Source organism: Ipomoea nil, unplaced genomic scaffold (assembly GCF_001879475.1).
Source record: "Ipomoea nil cultivar Tokyo-kokei standard unplaced genomic scaffold, Asagao_1.1 scaffold1421, whole genome shotgun sequence".
Lineage (NCBI taxonomy): Eukaryota > Viridiplantae > Streptophyta > Magnoliopsida > Solanales > Convolvulaceae > Ipomoea > Ipomoea nil.
In genome coordinates this window covers 6729474-6755000 of record NW_017617849.1, presented here as the reverse complement: position 1 = coordinate 6755000, position 25527 = coordinate 6729474, and the positions used below count along the sequence as shown (strand labels likewise).

The following is a 25527-nucleotide window of genomic DNA, read 5'->3' as shown; positions in this document are numbered from 1 at the left end:
ATTCAAACTAAGCTACAGTAGTTCATAATTTTTTTGTCCAAAAAAAAAAGTTTAAAAGGCAAGAAAAACCTCTTGAAGGGATAGACAAACTACTCAGTATTATAGAAAATGCACACTTTAAAAATGAAGAGATTGAGTCAAAACAAAGCTCAACGCTTTGATATATTAACAACTAAAAAATGCTTTGAATTTCATTTTAATTTTACAGTATTCTTATCATGCTTCCCTCTATATCTCTTTACATATACACAGAATCCGTCCCTCTCCAAACTTTATCCACTTGATGAGCAACGAACTCTATTGCTTCTCGATCAATCTTTCTAGATCTGTATCTTCTCCACAAAAAAAAAAAAAAAAAAAAAAGAAGAAGAAGAATATATCAAAATTATTTTGATTACAAACCACTTTTCTTATTTAAATATCAAAAAATCCAAAACAAAATAAAACCCAAAAAAAAAAAAAAAACTAAGATAATGAAAACCTCACCTGTGCAAATCACGTATCAGCCTCAACTGTGGAAGATCACAGGATGATTAACAAAAGTCAATGAAATGATGGGGAAGATACAGGGTGGAGAAGCCCTACCAATGTGGAGAAGGAAAATCCTGGGAAGGCTAGGAATTAAAAGAATTATAAACTTGTATTTATAAGTAGAAAATACTAATTCAAAAGGAAAGTATAATAATTTATTTATTTAAGATATTATTATTATTATTATTATTATTATTAGATTACAAAAATGCCCCTAAGTTTTGGGGGGAAAACTTGCTAGGAGGATTTTACTTTTTTATATATATAGACTATACAATAAAAGATATATATAAAATATATGTCTAAAATATATCTGCTAGCTGATCCTTGGTAGAAACGAAGTGAACCTGAAGCTGTCCTGCAGAGACTTTGTCCTGAACAAAGTGATAATCTACCTCAACGTGCTTCGTACGAGCGTGAAAGACTGGATTGGCACAGAGATATGTGGCTCCAAGATTGTCGCACCATAACGTCGGAGCCGTCAATGAGCCTAAGCCGAGCTCATTAAGCAATGAAACAACCCAAGTAACCTCTGCACATGCATCTGCCAATCCCTTGTACTCAGCCTCAGTGGACGAGCGTGCAACTATACGTTGCTTCCGGGACACCCAGGATATCAGATTCGACCCCAAGAACACGGCGTAGCCACTAGTAGACTTCCTGTCAACTGGGCATCCAGCCCAATCGGAATCAGAGTACGCATGAATGTCGGAGGTCGCAGAAGCAGAAATCTGAAGCCCGTAGTCCAAAGTACCACGAACATAGCGTAACACACGCTTAAGAAGCCCCCAATGTTCTTCTGTGGATGACATAGGCGGTTCACCGAATAGGATAGATCCGGGCGTGTGATGGTGAGATACTGTAGCGCACCAGCAAGACGTCGATAAAGAGTCGGGTTGTCAAACGACTCTGTGGACTGACTGACCGGCTGAGAAACAGAAGCGGGAGTTGCAAGTGGCTTACACTCAGTCATACCAGCCCGTTGTAGGATGTCACGCATATAACGGCGCTGGGAAAGAACTAGTCCTCCGGGAACACTCAACGTTTCAATGCCTAAGAAGAACGTGGGAGTTCCAAGATCACGAATCTTGAACGCTGCAGCTAATTTACCGAGTAATGTGTCAACTAGTGGGGGTGCATTCCCAAGCATAATGATATCATCCACGTATACGAGCAAAAAGACTCTTGAGTCCCCTGCAAAGTAATGAAAAAGGGATACATCCGTCTTCGAGGCAACGAAACCTGTGACAAGTAAGAAATCATGCAAACGCTTGAACCATGCCCTCGGGGCTTGCTTTAACCCATAGAGAGACCGCTGTAAGTGACACACATAATCGGGCTGATCCGGGTCCTCATAACCCGGCGGCTGTCGCATGTAGACCTTCTCGGCTAGATGCCCATTCAAGAAGGCGTTATGGACATCTAATTGACGTAACGTCCACTGTCGAGATACTGCAAATGATAAAAGTATCCTGACCGTAGTGGGCTTGACCACCGGACTAAAAGTCTCGAAAAAGTCTTCCCCGGCAACCTGATTAAAGCCCTTGGCTACTAGCCTTTGTAGCGCTCTATCGAACCATCGGCCTTCCGCTTTGTGCGGAAAACCCACTTGCAACCCACAATGTTCATGTCTGGAGAGGCCGGAACTAATTGCCAAGTATTGTTATGCAATAGTGCATTGAACTCCTGGTCCATAGCATCCCGCCATTGCGGATGTCCAACTGCCTGTGAGTAGCAGGTTGGATCATCAGTTGCTGCAATGAGGGCATGTAATTGTTCCCCGGACCCCTGAGTCATGCGCCGGAGCCGCATAGTGTGTGACCGGTCTTGTTGGATCTGAACCCGCCTTCCCCGTTTCCTCGGTTGTGCCCTAGGTTGCTGTGGTGCAGCCACTGGCGGTGGAGGTAGGGCTGGAAGGACCGGGCTAGGTTGATGGGCCACAGGACAGGAGGCCCATGGTACCTCTGGTGTAGACGCCTTGGAGCCCATTGTCACGGAATTAACTGCAAAAGGGAAAACAGTCTCGTCAAAGCGAACATGACGGCAGGTATAGGTTTTCCCAGTGTTTAAGTCTATGCAGCGGTAACCCCTAAAGGAAGGTGGGTAACCTAAGAAGACGGTGGACTCGAGCGATACTCAATTTTGTGGCGGTTATATGGCCGGAGATAAGGAAAGCAAAGGCACCCGAATACTCGTAAGTATGTATAGCTGGGTGGTTGCTTATATAGGCGAAAAAATGGTGTATCAAACTGTAGTGGGGATGATGGTAATCTGTTAATTAAAAAGGTTGCAGTTTCAAAGGCATGATCCCAATAGCGTTGTGAAACATACGCCTGGGCCATTAGAGCCAGACCAGTCTCGACAATGTGTCGATTTCGACGCTCAACACGGCCATTTTGCTCGTGTGTATACGCACAAGACTGTCTGTGTACAATTCCCAAGGTAGTGAACAACTTGTGTAATTTTTGGTATCCCTCCCCCCCAGGTCGGACTGAATGGACTTATATAGAACGTGAAAACGTACGTTCTACCATCGCCCTAAACACATCGAAAACTTTATATATATCGGTTTTCAATCGTAGAGGATAAAACCAACAATAGCGGGTATTATCATTTACGAAAAGTACAAAATAGCGCGAGCCATCCGCAGAAAGAATAGGTGCGGGACCCCAGATATCAGTGTAAATTAAATCCAAAACACTGCGACTAGAACTATGAACCCTATCTAAAGGAAACCGGGATGATTTCCCAAGTTGACAAGAAGTACATAATTTAGGCATGATATTATTTGTGGGTACAACCGGGCAATCCCGTAAAACACGACTCAAGGCTTGATTATGTGGGTGACCGAGACGCTGGTGCCATACAGCTGATGAGGCACGAGCCGAGACGAACGCATAATTTGACTTTGGAACCGACAACGAATACAAGCCCCCCGAGCTTGGACCTTTAAGCATTACCGCCTGTGTGACGCAGTCCTTCACAAGAAAAAAGGTGGGATGAAACTCAAAATAACAATTATTATCTTTTGTAAATTTGTTAACAGATAATAGTGACACAGATAATTCGGGGACATGTAAGACACTGGATAATTTTAATGATTTAGAACCCGATGGAATTACTGCATGACCCACACTTGAGATATCCAAACCTGCGCCATTGCCCACTCTTAACACATCATCTCCGTGGTAATCTTCAGATTGCGAAAGCAGCCCGGAGCCCGGTGTGGCGTGAGTTGTGGCCCCTGTATCCGGTAGCCACGCCGTGGCCGGATTATGAGAACCGTCATCTGCCATGACTGCCATATGAGCCTGCGATGGAGGTGGCTCCGAGTAGCGGCGATGACAATAAGCCGCCGAATGGCCTTGCGCTCGGCATATTTGGCAGCGAACAGGACCGCGGCCATTTCCACGGCCACGGCCACCACGGCCATTACCTCCGCCACGACCACCTGCTCCGCGATTGCCGCCACCGCGCTGACCACCGCGCTGGTTCCCATCTCCATGATTTCGACGGCCAGAACCTGCATACATCGCCACTGGATCGCCGGTCGCCGGAGTGGGAAAATCATCTACATGAATAAATTGTTGCGCCTGTAAATAGTCCGCAAGCTGGGGAATCGTCAAAGGTGTGCCGCTGACTGCCAAGGAAGCGGCCATGGATCTGAATTCCGGTCGTAACCCCCGGAACACATATAGATTCTGTTCCGAGAGGGTCATGGGGCGTCTGACGAGCGCTAGATCCTCCATGAGATGTTGCGCACGGCCCAAATATTCCGGCATGGACATGTCTCCCTGCCTCAACGCCTGAAATTGCCCCATGAGATTCAGACAGCGCACCTGCGATGAGGATCCGAGCGCTGTCTCCGCCGCGAGCCATACACCACGCGACCTGGTCTGCCCGAGCGTTAGATACACTACCTCCTCGGAGATGGAGGAGATAAGAAGAGAGAGAATTGAGGCATCTTGCTCCAGCCACGCCTCATAGGCCGGATTAGGAGTCACGGATGCAGTGTCGATCGCAGCTTCGCTGGTGGGAGTTTCGATCACCGGTGACGGGCACGGACGGGAGCCGTCAATGAACCCGAGCAAGCGCTGCCCACGGAGGAACGGGATGATTTGGGTACGCCAGTATAGGTAATTTCTGTGGGTTAATTTGAGTGACACAAAATGGTGTGCACTCGGTAAGGAATTCGGGGGATTAGGGGAGGAAACGGAGGTGGTGGTGATGGTTCTCTCTGAACTCTGCGACATGGTCGAAAAAGGAGGAGGAGAGAGACTGGGATTCTAGGATTCCTACTGGCTAATTGATACCAGATGAGAGTGGAACAGTTAATTCAATTCATAACAAAACGGGAGAATACAAATATAGACTTAAGAGAGAGAGCTAACAACTAGGCTAAAGACTAGATCTCTCAGTAAGTCAATAACAACATTATTATAAACTGTACAATAAAAGATATATATAAAATATATGTCTGACAGTTCCATCTTGTACCAAAGAGATTCATCTACATCTTCTTGGTTTCCTTCCACCAGTGCTTCGTATAAAGCTGAATCCATTAGAAGATAATCAATGGGTGAAGCAGCTGCAGGATCCATTTGATAGCTAGAGAAAAAAAGATTATTTGGTACTGGATGGTAATATAATTTGCTGCTTTAATTTATATAATTGTCATTCCATATATGTCTCAGCTCCCTCCATCGTGTTCGTGGAAGAAGAGACTGCACCCAGTTTCAGTCAACGAAAAACGCTGAATTGGATATTGATTCAATGGATCCTATTGGAAATAGCTTCCCACTTGGAGTTTACGTACAAATTATATTATTGGAGAAAAATATAATTTAAAAAAAAATGCTAAACTTGGGTCAACCACGGGATCAAGCTTAGACTTTAATTTCCAGAAATAAAGATGGCGAAATTTCATTGTGGTGACTTGAGTGTCAGTACAAACTACAAAGTGAATGCAACTGGTCTACCCTTCATTGTTTCTTGCTTCTTTTAATTTGTGGTCAAAGTTTGTTGAAAAACTGAACAATTTCATGGAATTTGACTATAATCCACCATTCTTCATTGTAGCCCAAGAACATAGAGAAAGCGATGAGGGCGAGGATACATAGGCAAATGGCGACGCATACTCCCACCGCAACAGCCGATGAATGCAGCGTTAAAACGGCGAACATCCCCAGTACGAACGCAAGCACAACTGCTGCCAAGGATAAATCAAGCATAACAATCGAGTAGCCAGCAAGCTTGTTTACAATTTTGCGTCTCTTAGCATCGGACATCTCTTCCACCAACCGGATGTATCCAATTATGGAAACTATGGAGCACACAAACCCAATAGCATCAGTAACCACAAATGCTTTGAAAGCTGATTTTCTTAATAAAATTGGCATCCCTTGTTGATTTTCGTTGCTTTGGTACCCGCCTGGCAATGTGATCCCGGCTGCAAAGGTTACTGTTGCGATTAGAGTTGCCACCACAATGTTTGTATTCGCCGTTTTCGCCACACTATTCATATACCTCTCCTTACGAGCTTTCCTTTCCTGTATTATTTCTTCCCTATTCCTCCTTTCATCGCCATTATTCTTCCTCTTTCTTTTCATTGTTAGGCCACCATGCCGGTTACCAACTTTAGTTGGAACATATTGTAAGAAAACCTAATATATACGTTGTTTCATTAAATCTATATGATCGAGTTAACTTAGCTTAATTGCAGCATATATATATATATATATATATATATATATATATATATATATAGAATATGGCATGCAAAATGAAATATAATGTACTAGCTAGCTAGCTAGCTTACCGAAGCTGATCGTGGCTGTTGATATGCAATGTCGAGCGGGGTCATGTGTTGTTTATTGAAAACCACACCGGCATTTTTCAATAATCTAGGATGTTGTTTCAATTCTGGCACATATTTGTAGGAAGCAGCAGCAGCGATCGCTAGCAGATGTAGAGGAGTGTTACCGTCCTCATCTTTCTCATCAACAAGGTGATCCCTTTTTCTCCCAGAATTATTATTATTTAAGATATATTTGATCATGCCTGTGCTATTGTTCAAAATTGCTTCATGGAGGACATTTTGACCTTTGCTGTTAACCATCTCCCAACAAAGTGGGCAACGCTCTACTATTTTTCTAAACAACCCTACAAAGTTTTCACGTACTGCTATGTGAATTGCAGTTGTCCATTCTTTGCCTACTCCTGCTGGAATGTATGCCGCTGAACTCTTTACTTGAAGAATGTCGCAAACAGCTTTCTCATTATGTCGTTTTACAGCGTAGTGCAATGGTGTCCAACCCCAATCGTCACCCACCTCACACAAACATGCTTCATTTACCAACAATAACTTTGTGCAATCTATAATAACATATAAAACAATTATCACATACACAAATTATATTATATTTAATTTGATGATTTTGTTGGACCGGGTCCACCATAGAGTGGAAGCTCCCTTGGGATAAAGGACTGAAATGTGTAGGGGCCAAGTTGTATTTGTTGGAAAAAAAAATAGCATAAAATGGCATGTTAAGTGGCTATTTTGTGGTACAATTATCAGTGGGGTTCACTTCCGATTTGGGTCGGGTTAAAGTGGATTCGGATTCTTCGTAGTGAGACGAAGAGATCGATATATTGTACGCTCAAAACGGATAATGGGTGAATGAGATATTGATTCTCAAAGTAGACCCATTTGAGTTGGAAAATGAAGGGAAAAAGTGAGCTTTTGTCCCACGAATGTCGTCCTAAAATTGGCTGGCCTTGCGGGCTAAGTTATGCCGGTATAGCCACTTGGTTCGGGTTGTGGTGCACTGAGAGCACACCTACTCTCGTACTCTCGTGCTACAAGAGGGTTGTGGTGCACTGAGAGCACAACCCACGAAAGGTGCAAGGGCCGAAACTGGATGAGGTCGAAAGTTGAGACCGAACCCTGTACACTAACGGTCAGGAACCCGAAAGTTCTGACGGTTGAGGGAATTGAATTCATCTGTTACGGAATTAATTGTCTATTAATTCCAATTTTGAATTCTGAATTCAATTCCCAGGTAGTGGTCTGCTGTTATAGCTGTTGGAAGGCAGCTTTAATGTCATTTTTAATTGCCATAATAAAGGTTATTGGCTCCTTCAACCCTATATAACTGAGGGATATATTCCCATGTCTCGGGTACCTACGGTACCGAGTGGTTCGGCTGAAAAGCCGGAGAAGTTCACCGGTGTTGGTTCGAACTTCAAGAGGTGGCAACAGAAGATGTTGTTCTACCTAGCAACTCTCGGCCTGGCAAGGTTCTTGTCCGAGAGTGTTCCCGAGTTGAAGGAACAAGATGCACAATCCGTGATGGCGGTTGGCTATTGGAAGGATTCGGACTTCCTTTGCCGAAACTACATCCTGAATGGATTGTGTGACACGCTATATGATGTATATCGAAAGATAAGCACATCAAAAGCGTTGTGGGAAGCTTTGGATCATAAATACCGAAGTGAGGATGCCGGCTCAAAGAAATTTGTAGTTGGCCGATTCCTCGACTTCAAAATGGTTGATTCAAAGACCGTGCTAAGTCAGGTAGAAGATTTGCAATTAATCTTTGACGAGATCCGTGACGAAGGCATGGTGCTAAGTGAAGCCTTCCAAGTGGGATCTGTGATCCATTTGTTGCCTCCGGGTTGGAAGGACTTCAAGAACTACCTTAAGCATAAGCGAAAGGAGATGAATCTGGAGGACCTGATCCAGCGACTCAGGATTGAGGAAGGGAACAGGACGAATGATAGGAAGGCTCCTATCGTTATTGGTGCTAAGGCCAACGTTGTGGAGCACGGTAAGAACTCCAGGAGGAACAAGAAGGACAAGCGAAAGCTAGGTCCGAAAGGTGGCGTTACCAAGAACAAGTTTCCTGGTGAATGCTACAATTGTGGCAAGCATAGCCACAGAGCATCTGAATGCAAGGCTCCAAGGAAGAAGAACAAGAGTTCTGAAGCCAATGTTGTTGGAGATAGCAATCAGAAAGAGGTCGAGATTAGCCTTTCGGCTATGGTGACCGAGGTGAACCTCGTGGGCTCAAACCCTCGTGAATGGTTCATTGATACCGGTGCAACCAGGCACTTGTGTTGCAACCGAGAAATGTTCAACACCTTTGAGACCGTTGATGGTGAAAAGATGTGGATGGGAAACTCTGCTCAGTCTGCTGTGGAAGGCATGGGCAAGGTGGTTCTGAAGATGACTTCCGGGAAGGAACTAACGTTGAACAACGTGCTGTATGTTCCTGAGCTGAGGAAGAATCTTGTGTCTGGCTCTCTGTTGAACAAGCATGGCTTTCGCATGGTGTTCGAGTCAGACAAAGTAGTTTTGTCCAAGTTAGGGATGTTTGTTGGTAAAGGATATGTAACTAATGGGCTCTTTAAGCTCAATGTAATTCCTGTTATCAATAAAAGCAAAGTTAATTCTGTTTACTTGCTTGAGTCTTCCAGTTTGTGGCATGGTAGACTAGGTCATGTTAATTTTAATTCTATGCGTAGATTAATTAGCATGGACCATATTCCTAACTTTCAAATTGACACAAATAACAAGTGTGAAATTTGTGTTGAGGCAAAACTAACGAAAGTACCTTTCAAGTCGGTTGAAAGGGAAACTGAACCACTAGAATTAATCCATAGTGATTTGTGCGATTTTAGATCGATACAAACGAGAGGTGGTAATAAGTATTTTATCACATTTATCGACGATAGCACACGATACTGCTATGTGTATTTGCTTAAGAGCAAAGACGAAGCCGTTGATAAATTCGTTCTTTATAAGAATGAAGTGGAAAACCAACTTAATCGGAGAATTAAGAAGGTTAGAAGCGATAGAGGTGGTGAGTACGAAGCACCTATTGGTGACTTCTGTGCGAGTGTAGGTATAATACACGAGCGTACTGCACCTTACTCACCTCAATCGAACGGTGTTGCCGAACGAAAGAATCGTACATTGAAAGATATGATGAATGCGATGCTTATAAGTTTGGGTCTACCTCAAGATGCTTGGGGTGAGGCGATTTTGACAAGTAATTACCTTTTGAATAAGGTACCCCGAAAGAAGCTCGATAAGACTCCTTATGAGCTGTGGAACGGTAGGAAACCTTCCTACCAGTACCTGAAAGTGTGGGGGTGTCTTGCCAAAGTTTTGGTGCCAACACCTAAGAAAGTAAAGATAGGTCCTAAGACGGTGGACTGTATCTTTATTGGCTATGCACATAATAGTAGTGCTTATCGGTTCTTAGTACACGAGTCCAATAATTCGGATGTACACGAGAACACGATAATAGAATCAAGGAATGCATATTTTTTCGAAAATATATTTCCTTGTAGTTCCAACGAGGGACCAAGTACGTCAAAACGAACGTTTGACGAAACTATGGATATTGATAGTGGGGAATCCGAGAGAGAACCCGAGCTCGAGCCGAGACGCAGTAAGCGGGCGAGAGTTGGAAAATCATTCGGTCCTGATTTTCTAACTTACTTGTTAGAGTACGATTCGGGTACTCTAACTTGTTTATTAGAAAATGAACCCGATTTTCTATCTTGTTTGATAGAGAACGAGCCTCGAACGTATGTAGAAGCCGTGACTTCTACAGAAGGACCAATGTGGAAAGAGGCTATAAAAAGTGAAGTGGATTCTATTCTACAGAATCACACTTGGGAACTGGTTGATCTTCCTCCGGGTAGTAAACCCTTAGGATCCAAGTGGGTCTTTAAAAGGAAGATGAAACCGGACGGTTCCATCGAGAAGTATAAGGCTAGGCTTGTAATCAAGGGTTACAGGCAACGCGAGGGCCTCGATTACTTCGACACGTATTCTCCCGTGACGAGAATAAACTCCATTAGGATGATACTTGCCATAGCCGCGTTGCGGAACTTGGAAGTTCATCAAATGGATGTGAAAACCGCTTTCCTAAACGGTGAATTAGATGAGGAAATCTATATGGAACAACCCGAAGGGTTCATGGTTCCGGGCCAAGAAAGGAAAGTGTGTAAGTTGGTTAAATCACTCTATGGTTTAAAACAAGCGCCTAAGCAGTGGCACGAGAAGTTTGACCATGCGATGTTAACGAACGGGTTTAAAATAAACGAAGGTGACAAATGTGTCTACGTTAAGGAAACGATAGATGGCTACGTCATTCTTTGTTTATATGTCTATGATATTCTCATCGTTGGTAGTAATGATCGGATGATCAAGTCTACCAAAAACATGTTAAATGCGAGATTTGACATGAAGGATATGGGGTTGGCTGATTTGATCCTCGGGATTAGAATCATTAGAAGACCTGATGGTCTCGTGTTGAGCCAATCACATTATATTGACAAAATCCTTGAGAAATTTAACAAGGATGATAGTCAAGTGGCTAGGACACCATTTGATACAAACATTCATCTAACCAAGAACCACGGAGAAGGTATTTCACAAGTGGAATATGCTCAGGTTATTGGTAGTTTGATGTATCTTATGAGCTGTACTAGGCCGGATATTGCCTATGCGGTTAGTAAGCTCAGTAGATATACGAGTAACCCCGGTGCTATGCACTGGAAGGCAATAGTAAAGGTTATGAGATACTTGAGGTATACTCGTGATCTTGGACTGCACTACGGGAGATATCCCGCTGTACTTGAAGGGTACAGCGACGCGAATTGGATATCTGATATTAAGGACTCTAAGTCCACGAGTGGCTACGTGTTTACACTAGCCGGTGCAGCCGTTGCATGGAAATCCTCTAAGCAAACTGTGATAGCTAGATCCACGATGGAATCTGAGCTGATAGCCTTGGACAAAGGTTGTGAAGAGGCTGAATGGCTACGCCATTTTATAGAGGATATTCCTAATTGGGAAAGACCGGTACCTCCAATATGTGTGCATTGCGATAGTCAAGCCACAATTGGGAGAGTACAGAGTCATATGTATAATGGTAAGTCTAGACACGTGCGTCGTAGACATAATACCATTAGACAACTACTCACAACTGGTGTTGTCTCGATTGACTACGTAAAGTCAAAAGACAATATAGCGGATCCGCTGACCAAAGGGTTAGGAAGAGAAGTTGTGGAGAAGTTGACACGAGGAATGGGTCTACTGCCCTTGGACTAAAAAGTTCTATAGTGGATACCTAACCTAGCTGGCACCTAGGTTCAATGGGACAACTAAATTATGGAACGGAGCGCGTCACTGTGGGGGTCTCGGATTCCCTACCACTCCTCGTTAAAACAGTGACTCCCGCAAGAGGCTAGCATGTTAATGCTTTAATGATTCTTGAGTATGCGGGATACTCGAGAAAAAATCACCTATGTTAGAGAGAAGTGAGGGTCGCTTCAAAGGAGAATTGTTGGGCACAATTCTTTAGAAACTCTCGCAGAACCAGGAACGGTGACCCACGACCAAAACGGGCACACTCATGAGAGCAAGAGCATGGTTGGGAGATTCCTGTGTGAGATATGTCATCGTCTACACAAACGGCAGTCGGTTCAAAGACATCGCGTTCTACCGTACAGCCAGTAGAGTAAACATGTCTTTACGAGGGAAGGTTCAAAGGGTATAGTGACTCCCTACCTATCCTATGCAGGGATCGACCGTTTGAACACAGTTGTTTCCGATTTCAAAATACCCCGAAAATCAATTTTTCATTCATGTGGGGGATTGTTGGAAAAAAAAAGAGCATAAAATGGCATGTTAAGTGGCTATTTTGTGGTACAATTATCAGTGGGGTCCACTTCCGATTTGGGTCGGGTTAAAGTGGATTCGGATTCTTCGTAGTGAGACGAAGAGATCGATATATTGTACGCTCAAAACGGATAATGGGTGAATGAGATATTGATTCTCAAAGTAGACCCATTTGAGTTGGAAAATGAAGGGAAAAAGTGAGCTTTTGTCCCACATTGCTTTGGAATGAAGATTTTCCCCCCTTATATACAAGAGCTCTTTTGAAGCTTGTAGAATTGTATAGCATAGAGGCTCTCTCGCACGGGGGGGGGGGGATGCAAATCAAATTCCAACTAGCAGAGATTGAAAAAAGGCTTGATTCAAACCCGAGCTCGTGTGCGCCGGCACCTGGGAGCACGAATGTCGTCCGGAAATTGGGTTCGGGTTCGGCCAGAACCGAACCGAGAGCACACCTACTCTCGTGCTACAAGAGAGCACGAGAGGTTGTGGTGCACTGAGAGCACAACTCTCGTGCAATAGAGTCCACGAAAGGTGCAAGGGCCGAAACTGGATGAGGTCGAAAGTTGAGACCGAACTCTCGTGCAACAGAGTCCACGAAAGGTGCAAGGGCCGAAACTGGATGAGGTCGAAAGTTGAGACCGAACCCTGTACGCTAACGGTCAGGAACCCGAAAGTTCTGACTGTTGAGGGGATTGAATTCATCTGTTACGGAATTAATTGTCTATTAATTCCAATTTTGAATTCACATTTTGAATTCTGAATTCAATTCCCAGGTAGTGGCCTGCTGTTATAGCTGTTGGAAGGCAGCTTTAATGTCATTTTTAATTGCCATAATAAAGGCTATTGGCTCCTTCAACCCTATATAAGAGAGGGTAGAGGCAGTAGAGTTTAACACACAGAATATATAGAACACGAAAGTTCATCTTTTAGCCTCAAAACCTCTCTGCTTCTACTCTTTCTTTAAGCCATACTGTGTTCATACCCATTGTCTTGCTCGCCGGATCCTTTGTTTGAATGCTCAAACATTGGATCATAGCAAGTTTTATCCTGGGAAGCCTAGGCCACAACGCTCCTAGCATCTACGGGAGGTGGCAAATAAGGTTTTAAGGAAAGAGTGCACACTTGACTCTTGCAAAAACCCAACACCAAACACTAGCCAATTTTCTTCAAATTTTTCTTCCCTTCTTTCCAGAAAATAATAGTCAATTTTTTATTTGATTATTATTTGTTTTCTACCAACGGTTCCTACAGTATTTTCGTAAATGTGTGCTGACTTTTTTTTTTTTTTACAGAAATGTGTAAAACTCACTTCCGAGTTGCGTTTTTGCATGTGTCCCGGGTGTTTTTTGTTTTTTTTTTTTTGTTTGTTTTTCCTTATTTACTTAAAACGCAAGTAGGAGTTGCGTTTTTCGTATTGTATACGTAAAACGCATATGCCAAATGCGTTTTCATGATACGTATAGCATACGTTAAAACGCATTTGGGAGATGCGTTTTACGTATAATACTTTAAAATACGAAAAATGCAACTCGGTATTCTTCGTGAGCGGGAAGGAAGTTGTCCGTGGTGCCGGCGACGAGGAGAAGCCTGCCGGAGACGACTAATGACTGGACAGGGAGGGTTCTAGAAATAAAGGAAGGGTGGCGGTGGAGGATTCGCAGAGGGGGTTCCGGCAGCGGGCTTGGGAGCTGGCTTTACTTCGACGAAACGGGGTCTAGACACAAGAATTCAATCGAACTCGGCGGAACTTCTGGCTTACCGATCGACGATGACGACGACGGGGAGGCCGCCATTGATGAAGAAGGAGAGAGCAGAGCGTAGAGACAGTAGAAGGGAGGGAAAGAAGGGGAGTAGATGAAGCGGCGCCACGAGCAGAGCGGCGGGCTTGGGAGTTGGCTCCACTTCGACGAAAGGGGTCTAGACACAAGACTTCAATCGAACTCGGCGGAACTTCTGGCTTACTGATCGACGATGACGACGACGGGGAGGCCGCCATTGATGAAGAAGGAGAGAGCAGAGCGTAGAGACAGTAGAAGGGAAGGAAAGAAGGGGAGTAGATGAAGCGGCGCCACGAGCGGAGCGCAGGTGTACAAAACCAGTAAACGCAACTCACTTTTGCGTTTTACGTATAATACGTAAAACGCAAATTTAACTTGCGTTTTCCAGGATACCGTATCTCCTTCAAAAACGCGTTCTCATAATGCGTTTTACGTATACGATTTTGTAAACGCAACTCGTAGTTGCGTTTTACGTAAATACGGAAAAAAAAAAATAAAAAGGGGCGGGACACAAGCAAAAACGCAACTCCCAACTGAGTTTTGCATATTGATGTCAAAAAAAAAAAAAAAAAAAAAAACAGCACACATTTGTGGAAATAGGGGCTCTTGACTGCATATTTCAGTCTTTAATCCGCTCCCTTGCCAGGGCACTAGGCCCAGTAAAATATAGACAAGCTGCAAGATGATGGTCCAAATGAACAACACAAGCCGTCAACCATGGACAACGTACTAGAAATAATATTGTCGTTGTTAGGATTCCAACACTAATCTCTCAGTTTAGAGAGAAGGCTAAAGACAACCAAACTAGAGAGGTTGTCGTTGTGCCAAGCACCTTGTGCTCAGATGACATGTAGTGACCTCTTTCATGTGGGAGCTCATGAGATTGAGTCTCAATGGAGGCGTTGTTGACTCTGTGTGCTTACAATGTAAACGTTGAAAGTAAACCAAACTAGAGAAGTACCAATGATCATATTGCTCTCGGGCATACAGCATCCATGCAAGCCCATCTCCACCAACCACGTGTCCCATGTCACCTTCCCCGCCCTAGCTACGGGTACCCATTGCGCCCCCCACTAGCCACCATCACCCCGCCAATGGCGGGCGATGCTCCCGCCTCCGCAAACGCAAGCATGCACCCCACCACGCAAGCGGGGCACGGCCGTCGTACCCCCGACACCCCCACCGGCCACCCCCAAGCACCATGGGCTAGGCCCAACAACCATATCCCCATCAATATTTATTTCATGATTACATAAGTCAAAATAACAAAAAATTAAAGGAACAATCTCAACTCAACAAAATTTGTCTGCTGTTGACTTGATAATCACATGTAACTATAAAAGGAAGCTAGGTTAAAGTTTTGAGGCATATTGGCTACTTTCACCAAAAGTAACATAACAAAAACGTAACTCTACGTACCTTTTGGGGTCCAATTAATTATTGCTGCATGAAGCGCAGTTCGGCCGAGAGGTCCGCCGTAGACAGGTCTCTGGCAATTGTTCAACATTTCAACCAACCCCTCATGAAATCCCAACTCTGCTGCTATGTAAAGTGGGGTTTCCCCAGACTGATTTGCAGGAAACTCAAACTCGGGATCCTCTTTCACCAGCAACTTCACAACTTCCAAATGCCCATTCCTCACAGCCTTGTGCAAAGCTGTGTCTTTATCCTCATCCACCATCCTCACCATATCTGTTGCTCCTATTCCCATACCAGATTCAACTCCAAGTAGACGTAGTTCTGGGCTTGTTTTGGCACAGTGGATGAGCGCAGAGACTACGTCAGTGTGGCCTTCCATTGCAGCAATGTGAAGCGCAGTTTCACCTTTCTTGTTTAGAGCACATAACAAGAAGGATCTGTGTTGTTCCTGCAGCAGGATCTTGTGCACGAAATGTATGTGACCGTATAGGGCCGCGATATGAAGGACAGTGTTACCCTTTGGCGTCACCTGACGGCCGTCATGTTGTTCCATCTTCTGCCAAACAGCGTCAGCATCTTCTTCATTTCCTTCCACCAGTGCTTCGTATAAACCTGAATCCATTAGAAGATAATCAGTGGGTAAAGCAGCAGCATCAGAAGCAGAATCCATAATTATATATATTGGCCTGCCTGTATTTGATTTGAGGTGAAGGATTAGTTGGTACAGGTAATGTTACGTTACTGATGGATGGGTAATTTGTATATATAATTACCATGCCATGTCTCCAGCATGAAATGTGAAAACGCGTAATAATACAATAATAATTCTGTGCTGTGACTTTTTAAAAAGAAAGGTGGGAACGAAGAAATATTTCCCCTCCCGGCCCCACTTGAAATTTCGTTCTGGGTTTGTTTGAAAAAGGCAAGTTTAATTTTAGGGTCGGTTTGGAAAGCAGAAAAATATTTTCTTTTTCTGTTTGATTGTATTTTGAAAAACTTGGTGTGTTTAGCTTATTTCATGGAAAAATATATTGAATAGAGTTGTATGTTTAAACATTAAGGCGGAAAATGACTTCCCCAAATTTTGGTGGAAGTCATTTTCCGCCAAAATGGCTTTATTTTCCCAGTCAATGGAAAATGTTTTCTGTTAACTGAATTTTTCTTTTACATCCAAACACTGAAATTTTTTTTCAAAAGTCATTTTTCGAGTTTCCAAACGGACTATTATTTTGTACGTGTTTGAATATTGTGTGGAATAAAAGTGCATGCAAAATCATTAATCCAACTTTCTCCCTCCGCGTGAGTACATATATATATTCCAAGTTTCTCCACCATGATATTGTTTAATTAGCGCACCACATATAGTGTCTCAATATTACATTAATCAAAATCTACTTTAGTTTAAAGTTGAGATTAATTTATTAATTATATTAGTTGAGTACGTATTTTATTTGCAAGTATCATTAATGTCACGTAATTATATTGCAACTTTATAGTTGGAATGAAGCATCTCATCATCAACGTACTGTCTTTATACTTGGAATGAAACATCTCATCAACTTTCTTTATAGTTGGAATGAAGCTTCTCAACTTTAACTTTGAAGCATTTTCCAAAAGATTGCACTCCATTCTCAAACATCTTCATCATCTTTCAATAGTTCAATCTAGGCTTGTCTTGAAATCTAACAAATTCCACGACAAGACCATTTTCATACTTTCCATTGGTAGGGGTCGACCCTACACCTTGCCTTTCACCTTCGCGTAGATCTATATAACATTTATTGAGAAGTCCGTAGTTTTAATTTGAAAGTGTATTCTGAGTGAGTGAAATTTGCATTGTGATCTAGCCTAATGCCACTACTTGCAGCAGCAACAGATAGATGCATATCCAGGTAGGAGTATTGCAGGCATAAAACTAGAAATATAATGCTAAACCAACTAATTAACGACATAAAGGTATCTAAACAAAATGTATACAATGCAAGTTAGGCTGTATGCATGAGAGCTTAATTAGATTGAGCTAGCTAATTAAGCTTTCTTTATTATCACATATTTTTTAAATTTGCTTACAATGAGCCCTCTTTCTTTGTAACCTATGAAGACGGGGAAACTGATGAGGCCTACGACAAGTATACAAATACTGATGCATAGCCCCACCGCAAGGGCAGTTGAATGTGTTAAAACTGCGAACATCCCCGTTGCAAATGCAAGCACAACTGCTATCAAGGATAAATCAAGCATAAGAGCCGAGTAAAAACCAACATTTTCCAGAATTTCTAATCTCTTAGTATCCGAGGCTTCTCCCACCAACCGGATGTATCCAGTTAGTGAGGCAATGGAGCACACAAAGCCAATAGCATTGGTAATAACAAACGCTTTGAAAGCTGACTTTCCTAATAAAATCGCCATCCCTTGGGTGGTTTCACCCACAGTGTTGTTGTAGCCACCTGGTAATGTGATCCCGGCTGCAAAGGTTACTGTTGCTATTAGAGTCGCCACCACAATGTGTGTCTGAGCTACCTTCGCCACACTATTAGTATACATTTCCTCGCGGTCCTTCCTTTTCTGTATCATTTGCGTCCTGCTGGTTCCACCATGGTTGCAAGCATTCCTCTTTGTTTTCATTGTTAGGTCACAACGCCAACCCCGCTTCCAACCAACTTTAATTAGCATAGGCTTTAAGGCAACCTATTACAACATTGTTTCATTAACTTTATATGAGTTAGTTGCAGCATAAAAAATTGTAGATAGAATAGAATGAAATGAAATGAAATGTAGTTACCAAAGGTGGTTCCTGATATGCAATGTCCAGTGGCGTCAAGTTCTGTTTATTAAATATCACAGTACCCTTCAGTCTTGGATGAGGGATCAATTGTGGCACATAGTTGTTGGAAGCAGCAACCAAATGTAGAGGAGTGTCACCATCCTCGTCTTTCTCATCAACAAGGTGATCCATTTTTGGAGAATTTAAGATAAATTTGATAACCTTTCTTGCATCATTCAGAATTGCTTCATGAAGGACATTTCGACCTTTGCTATCAACCATCTCCCAACAGAGTGGGCACTGCTGTAATATTTGTTTGAACAAAACCACAGAGTTTTCACTTACTGCTATATGAACTGCAGTTGTCCACTCACCTTCTTTGCCTCCTGCTGGGATGTATGCTGCACTGCTCTTTACTTGCAGAATCTCCTCAACAGCTTTCTCATTATGTAGCCTTATAGCGTAGTGTAATGGCGTCCAACCCCAATTGTCACCCACCTCACACAAAGATGCTTCTTTTTCCAACAATAACTTTGTGGAATCTAATATATAAAACAAACAATTATCAGATTAATTAACACAAAGTATGTAACAAATTAAAAGGCTCTACCTTTTGGGCTCCCCCTATGAATTATTGCTGCATGAAGCGCAGTTCGGCCAAGAGGTCCATTGAAAACAGGTCTATGGGAATTGTTCAAGATTTGGACCAAACACTCATGAAATTGGAGCTCTGCAGCTATGTAAAGTGGGGTTTCCCCTGCCTCATTGGCACCAAACTCAAATTCGGGATCCTCTTTCACCAGCAATTTAACAACTTCCAAATGCCCTTTCCTCACCGCCTTGTGCAAAGCTGTGTCTTTATCGCCATCCATCATCCTCACCATATCTCTTGCTCCTATCCCAGATTCGAGTTCTGGGCGCGCTTTGGCACAGTTGATGAGCGCAGAGACGACCCCACTGTGGCCTTCCCTTGCAGCAATGTGAAGCGCAGTTTCATTTTTCTTGTTGGGAACGCATAACAAAGAACTGTGCTTTTCAAGAATCTTTTGCACGAAATGCAAGTGACCATATAGAGCCGCGATATGAAGGATAGTGTTACCCTTTGGCGTCACCTGGCGGCCGCCATGTTGTTCCATCTTGTACCAAAGAGATTCATCTACATCTTCTTCGTTTCCTTCCACCAGTGCTTCGTATAAAGCTGAATCCATTAGAAGATAATCAATGGGTAAAGCAGCTGCAGGATCCATTTGATAGAGAAAAAAAAAATTATTTGGTAATATAATTTGCAGCGAAGCTCGCATGCTTTGTATAATGGCCATTCCATGTCTGTATCCATCGTGTTCGTGGAAGAAGACTGCACCCAGTTTCAGTCAACGAAAAACGCTGAATTGGATATTCATCCATTGGATCCTATTGGAAATAGCTTCCCACTTGGAGTTAAAAAGTACTCCCTTTATTATTGGAGAAAAATATAATATAAACAGCATGCTAAACTTGGGTTGACCACGGATCAAGACTTTCCAAAAATAAAGATGTTAGAAGTTACTATTAAAAAATTTTGTGAGATAGAATTTAATTTGTTTGAGATTTTTATTATTGTTATAGTCTCTTTTATTATTCTATTCCCCACCCATCAATCCTATTTAAATTTTAACAAAAGATAGAAAATTTTCATTTTTGGGTTTAATGTTGGGGAGAAAACACCATTTTTGTGTTTGATTCTTACTTCAATGTTAAATTGTCAAGAGTGAACTCACAACTGTGAGGTTGATCGTGAGCCCGCCCAATATTATGCAATGAGGCCAGTTGCTGTAAAAGGGGATTGATAATAATTTTTATAGGAACTTCTGATATTTGCAATCTCTAGCTTTTCTCCACTTAAAATAGGGTTATATTAGATTTCAATTCAATATTGCAATTCAAGTTCGTATCTTCAATTACAATGAATCAAAGTTAAGTTTACAAGCCAGGATACTGTACTAGATACTAGCTTGATAGTAATCAAATTCATATGTTGCATTAATGTTTTCTGGAAAATACTATAAAATTTGAACTTACTACTCGATATTAGCTTTATTATGTGCAAAATACAATCTTGAACAAAGGGCAATCACCAGATGTAGCAACAAGCAGTGGGAGAGTATGAGTTTCCATACTTGTGGTCCAATGGTTTTGATGAACTGTGCTGAGTCCGGTGAGTGTTGGAAGTTTGAACCAAGATGCACCTCAAATCGGAGATGTTCCTATACCAGCAGTACTTTCCATATCTTTCTCATATACACGAACAGAGACCAAACTGCGAGCCATGCTGAAATATATAGCAAAGCTACACCAGAGCCCACTAGAGCTCCAGCATCAACGAGACTGGTAAAAGAGAAAGGGGCAGAATGGATAATTAGATAGGAATTCTATCAGACAATCGGGCTAATGTAGCAGACAAGACCAGTTTACCTGCTGTCTCTGGTTGCGAGTAGAATGGTTAAGGCTGACATCTGTGTAGCTGTTTTCCACTTCCCCAAGTTATTCACAGCAACGGCCTGGAGAAAATTTAATTGGATTCATGCTTCATCAGCAAACTATCATAGAATGCCGGAAAGGACTATTTTGTAACGGATAATGGCAGTCCAAATAAGAAATTGTAACCTCTGAAAGTTTGCTGCCCTGAGAGGCCGCCCATTCCCTAACTGCAGACATTGTTATCTACATACAAGAATTGTTCTTCAGATTACAAACAGCAGTAGACATCACAAACTGTAGTGTTTAATAAAGTAATTATCATTATAGATGACTCGGTGTATACATTTTTAATCGTGAAGCAGTACTACATCGAGACTCGAGAGTCATTAAATTTTCCCATGAAACATTTAGGGGAAGCATTATTCATTGTCACCTAAAATTTCAACCCCTCACTTGCCCCCAAGGGATGGGAAAGAACAATAAAAAATTAGGATTTGAGCTTACCAGTTCCATGCTCACTCATCTCCCAACAAGAAATGCTTAGAGTGATCAACAAGCTATGAAAACATGGAACATAAATGGCCACTCACCTCCCTGCCAATAATAGCAATTGAAGGTACAGTCAGCAGCCATGGCATATGTACAAAGGCACTAGCTTCCAAAGGTCTAGTGCACAACAAGACCAAAGTGGCAGCAACCATTAGCTGTAGTAATAAACAAGGCAAATTTAGTCTTATACCATCATTATAAAATTTTAAATTTATATGTCTAAGATTCATTATGTGCTTTGAAAGACAAAAGCATCCTTTGCTACTATAAATGTGAACTTCTGACCCAAAACAAATGATAAATTTCATTCAAAGTGATTACCTTATCGGCCACTGGATCCAAAAAGGCACCAAATGCCGTTCCTAATTTCTTCTGAAAATGTCAATACATCAAACCATAAATTAAATTGTACCCAAAAAAAAAAAAAAAAAGACAGAATTACAGTATAGGATTCTAAGGGAAGCAGCAAAGGCCCATACCTTTCGGGCAATATACCCATCTAGCCAATCAGTAATTGCCGCTGCAATGAAGATACCAGTTGTAGCAGCTGGCCCCCACCAGCTATCGACATAGAAGGCTAGTTTAAGAACATCCCATATTAGTTCTCTTTTATTTATTTATTTTTGAAGATTAACCACAATATAGTTCTCTCCAAGTACCACTGCTTTAAATTGGTCAAGAAGCAGAGTGTTTGCCAAATTGGAACCATTATGCATTGGAGGTTTCTTAAATGAATAAGAGAATGGCATGCATTCTTTATATTTTCAGAATTACAGTGGATTGAAAGAATATTCATAAGGCAGCTCTCACTGGTAATTTTCATATCAATTGCTTAAAAGAAAAAAAAAAAAAAAAATCAAAAGCCACGCAAAATTATATATTCTATATCTAAGAAAGACATTCTCCAGGAGAAATCATGTATTTCTCACAAAGAACTACTAACAGGAGCTGTATAGGAGAATGCAATTGTTGAAATAAAAGAAAACTGATATTTAGATTGAAAGTTGGAATCTTTCTCAAGTAAACCACACCAGAGCAGCAATCTAGAACAACAGCAGACTACAATTCTAGTAAATTTCCATACTTTTTAAACCTAATTACCGATGAAGAAAACCCAATTAAAATTAAATGCAGAAAAAATCAGAAACAAAGGAAGCTATATAGGCAGGGAAACATACTGCTCACAAGAAGCGGAACAGCAGCGACGCGGCCAATCGTTAATATTGTGGGCAATGTGAGCAATTTATCCGACTGTGAGGGCACAGTATCCGGCAGCTGCTGTTCCTTCTTATCGGGGTCGGAACCCATTTGAGTAGTAGATATACTCCTGACGGGCAGAAGGGGGGAGCAGTCTCGGTTGTGAAAACCTAGAGAAATTTGGTAATTGGGTACTCCGCGCACCGGAGCTGGAAACGGTATCCTCCGACGCCACCTGGGTGTCGACGCCGCGGGGCCTCTAAGCGTCTCGGATTTGGCGGCGGAAGAGATGGTGCGGGCCCAAGTATAGGGCTTCTGAGAGTAAATAGAAGTAACAACGGCGTGGAGTTTGAGGGCTCCTCCGGCCATCGTTCGGAGAAAATGTGTTAGCGGTGGACGGGAAAAACCGGTTTCACTTGACGCCGCTGTGGCGCTGTTCTTACTTTTTGCTTATTTGCTTGTTAGTCCCGTCATTATTATAATTTTTCATATTTCATCTAAACTTAATCATACGAGTTCATTATAGCAACCACAATAGCATTTTTTTACTCAATTTTGCTCAATTAATATCATCTAGGGTCCTCTGAGTATAGTGATTTTGTCACATTTAATTCTAAACTTTCAAGTTGACTATCCGTGATTCTTTGACTTTCAAAATGTTACCATCTGTGGTCCAAATTAATCACTCATGGTCCTTCAATTATCAAATTTTAACCACACATGGCTCTTCCAAGAAGGCCGCCGGTAAAATTTTAAAAGTTAGAGGACCATTGGTGGTGAACTTTAACCACATATGATAACAATTTGAAAGTCGAAACACCATAAGTAGTTAATTTGAAAGTTTATGACTAAATGTGACAAAATAACTATATTCGGAGGACTCCATATGGCATTAATTGAACTTTAATTAATGAAATTATTTGAACATTTTACATTATTAGTATTTTATTTGTTTTTATTATTAAATACACTCATATATACCATAATACTTCCTATGTTCTATTTATTGGTCAACTAAATTCTTTCTTCATTATTTATTTTCTTTAGTAATTTTTAAATTTAATTTATTGTGTTTAATAGTATTTTTAATGTATTTTCTAAATATTTAAATTTTATATACTAATAATAAACTTAATATTATTGAAAATTGAATTAAAAATAATTTAAATCAAACATCGTTAATTGAATCAGACAAACAAAATAACACAAAAAGAGTAACATATATAATTTTTTTTTTAAAACTAAACTTTTCTTAAAGAAAAAATATATATCAAATGATGAGATTCTAGTGTTGCTGTATATTCTAATGTATTTTATCCAATAAATAATAGAGGTGAATTACCTCCTTATTCCTGCTGTCCCCCACAACTGTTCTAGTGTACATAATTGTTCACGAAATATACTTTTTGTTTTGTTTTTGTTTATAAATAAAATAAAGTAATACTACAAAGAATTGTGCACACTTTTTTAGGGGCAATTTGATTGGTGAAATGTTGGATATTGGATAATATTTTATTTTAATTTATTAATCTAAAACTTAATTTTTTTGACATTATTTCATTTACCTCATTTGTAAGTTAGTATAAACTCTGTTTACAAATAATATTTTTACAGTAAATGTTAATATTATTAGATAACTAACAACCTCGTGATCCAAAGTAAAGAGGGAAATTCAAGTTCGAGTTTATTCTCGAATAAAATTTCAAATGCAAGGTGATTTAGTTTTTTTCATTTTATTTTATTAACTTTTACATTAGGTTTCATAATTATATCTTATATCGGAGTTCGGACTAATCTTAAACTACTAAAACTCATGCTCAAGAGTTACTAGGGAGAATGTAAATTCCAGCCGTCTCTAAGTTCCAATTCATTGCATGTGCACTATGCACACAAAAGGAGTCATCATCACATATGATAGATTAATGTCTCACAATGACCCTCCAGGTATCCAATATAATTTGAACCACACATTGTCATTGATGCAAGACTTAAGATGATCGGTTTAATCAACTGAGCTGACTCTAATGGACAATTTAGTTTGTTTGTATGATGATGTGCTCATTGTACCATGTTGTTCATGCGGAAATATATAAAGTTTAAAATTTTTGTATTGCAAAGCAGAGTTTGGTGATACAAATACTATAGAGAGCCAAATTTGAAACCATATAATTATAAAGTCAGTGGTCCAACCAATTTGGTTGGAATTACTCTCACAATGCAACAAATTCTTAATCATTATAAGCTAATAGTTTGGAGTAGTCGCCAAGACCTTGTGGTATAATGGCACCCAAGTTGGACTCCCATATGGGAGGTTATGAGTTTGAACCTTTGTAATAACTATTGTAGGATACACTATCTTACAGAATTTTACACTTGCGTAGCGAGCAGGAGAGTTTAGCGTGCTCAGTACCTGCAATTTTGTATCTTTGGGGTCTTCTCTCTCTTGATTTTTTTAATAAAAAAAGTCTCAACAGTCGTTATGAAAGTCTTACTCCACTAGAACATCCACACTAGTGAATTTTATATGATTTTTACAGTAAAAAAATATGGTTGAAAGATTTTTCAACAAATGGAGAACAAGATTTTCGCCTTGGATTTTTATTATTGCAAGTATTGGTTTTAAGTGGGGCTCGCCAAGAGAGAAAAAAAAAAAGAGAGAAAACAAAGTCAATAATCGCGCCCAGTAAGCGCATGCATAGCATGTGCCATGATGGGCGTGTAATATTAACTTTTTTTTTAAATCTTTTTTGCTAGCTTTTATTTTCTTTGTTTTCACTTTCTTAGTTGACACATCAAAATCTTCAAACAAACTATAGTTATTAGAGCATCCACTATAATGGTTGTTATAGAGTTATTGTCAGATGAATTCTCTTGGGTGGGTTAATAACAAATGTGGGGTGGGGTTATTTTAGAAAAGATTTGTCTTGCGAATATCAAAATAATGTCAGAAAAAAAAAAAAAAAAAAAAAGCAACACTAGCTGTGCGTATTTGCGCACACCCAATAGCTACACGGGTGCGCTATCAGCGCGCCTGACGCTTCGATTTTTTATTAATTTTTTTTTTTTCAATTTCAATTTTGTTATTTTTTTTTCTCTTCCATCTCACATTATCTTTCCTAAATCACTCTTACATT

The 25527-nt window shown here is 41.1% G+C and overlaps 4 protein-coding genes across 4 annotated transcripts; all 4 read right to left on the bottom strand.

The window, feature by feature from the left end:
* Nucleotides 1-5434: 5434 nt before the first annotated feature.
* Nucleotides 5435-6479, bottom strand: LOC109187218 (ankyrin repeat-containing protein NPR4-like). The gene is made up of 2 exons (XM_019337360.1): nt 6350-6479; nt 5435-6194 (listed from the first exon to the last, which is right to left on the bottom strand). Exons 1-2 carry the CDS (start codon nt 6392-6394, stop codon nt 5544-5546), a joined length of 696 nt encoding a protein of 231 aa, XP_019192905.1. The 5' UTR covers nt 6395-6479; the 3' UTR covers nt 5435-5543.
* On the bottom strand, nt 6427-16132 carry LOC109187435 (ankyrin repeat-containing protein At5g02620-like). Its single transcript, XM_019337622.1, has 3 exons — nt 15427-16132; nt 6514-6906; nt 6427-6434 (listed from the first exon to the last, which is right to left on the bottom strand). Exons 1-3 carry the CDS (start codon nt 16094-16096, stop codon nt 6427-6429), a joined length of 1071 nt encoding a protein of 356 aa, XP_019193167.1. The 5' UTR covers nt 16097-16132.
* Nucleotides 16133-17441: 1309 nt separating this feature from the next.
* On the bottom strand, nt 17442-19603 carry LOC109187217 (protein ACCELERATED CELL DEATH 6-like). The gene is made up of 3 exons (XM_019337359.1): nt 18801-19603; nt 18209-18732; nt 17442-18114 (listed from the first exon to the last, which is right to left on the bottom strand). The coding sequence occupies exons 1-3, from the start codon at nt 19507-19509 to the stop codon at nt 17455-17457; spliced, it is 1893 nt and encodes a 630-aa protein (XP_019192904.1). The 5' UTR covers nt 19510-19603; the 3' UTR covers nt 17442-17454.
* Nucleotides 19604-20079: 476 nt separating this feature from the next.
* On the bottom strand, nt 20080-22851 carry LOC109187246 (CDP-diacylglycerol--glycerol-3-phosphate 3-phosphatidyltransferase 2-like). Its single transcript, XM_019337406.1, has 7 exons — nt 22375-22851; nt 21676-21773; nt 21518-21568; nt 21238-21351; nt 20834-20890; nt 20642-20727; nt 20080-20554 (listed from the first exon to the last, which is right to left on the bottom strand). The coding sequence occupies exons 1-7, from the start codon at nt 22760-22762 to the stop codon at nt 20434-20436; spliced, it is 915 nt and encodes a 304-aa protein (XP_019192951.1). The 5' UTR covers nt 22763-22851; the 3' UTR covers nt 20080-20433.
* Nucleotides 22852-25527: the final 2676 nt, after the last annotated feature.

Coding starts and splice junctions, on each gene's coding strand:
- LOC109187217 (XM_019337359.1), bottom strand. CDS start 19,509: ATGGCCATTATACAAAGCATGCGAGCTTCGCTGCAAATTATATTACCA. Junction 18,733..18,800: donor TCATAGGGGGAGCCCAAAAG/GTAGAGCCTTTT, acceptor TTTATATATTAG/ATTCCACAAAGTTATTGTTG. Junction 18,115..18,208: donor CATATCAGGAACCACCTTTG/GTAACTACATTT, acceptor ATGTTGTAATAG/GTTGCCTTAAAGCCTATGCT.
- LOC109187246 (XM_019337406.1), bottom strand. CDS start 22,762: ATGGCCGGAGGAGCCCTCAAACTCCACGCCGTTGTTACTTCTATTTAC. Junction 21,569..21,675: donor ATGGGTATATTGCCCGAAAG/GTATGGGCCTTT, acceptor TGACATTTTCAG/AAGAAATTAGGAACGGCATT. Junction 20,728..20,833: donor AGGGCAGCAAACTTTCAGAG/GTTACAATTTCT, acceptor AATTTTCTCCAG/GCCGTTGCTGTGAATAACTT.
- LOC109187435 (XM_019337622.1), bottom strand. CDS start 16,096: ATGGATTCTGCTTCTGATGCTGCTGCTTTACCCACTGATTATCTTCTA. Junction 6,907..15,426: donor AATTAATTGGACCCCAAAAG/GTACGTAGAGTT, acceptor ATGTTATTATAG/ATTGCACAAAGTTATTGTTG.
- LOC109187218 (XM_019337360.1), bottom strand. CDS start 6,394: ATGACCCCGCTCGACATTGCATATCAACAGCCACGATCAGCTTCG. Junction 6,195..6,349: donor AACAGCCACGATCAGCTTCG/GTAAGCTAGCTA, acceptor CGTATATATTAG/GTTTTCTTACAATATGTTCC.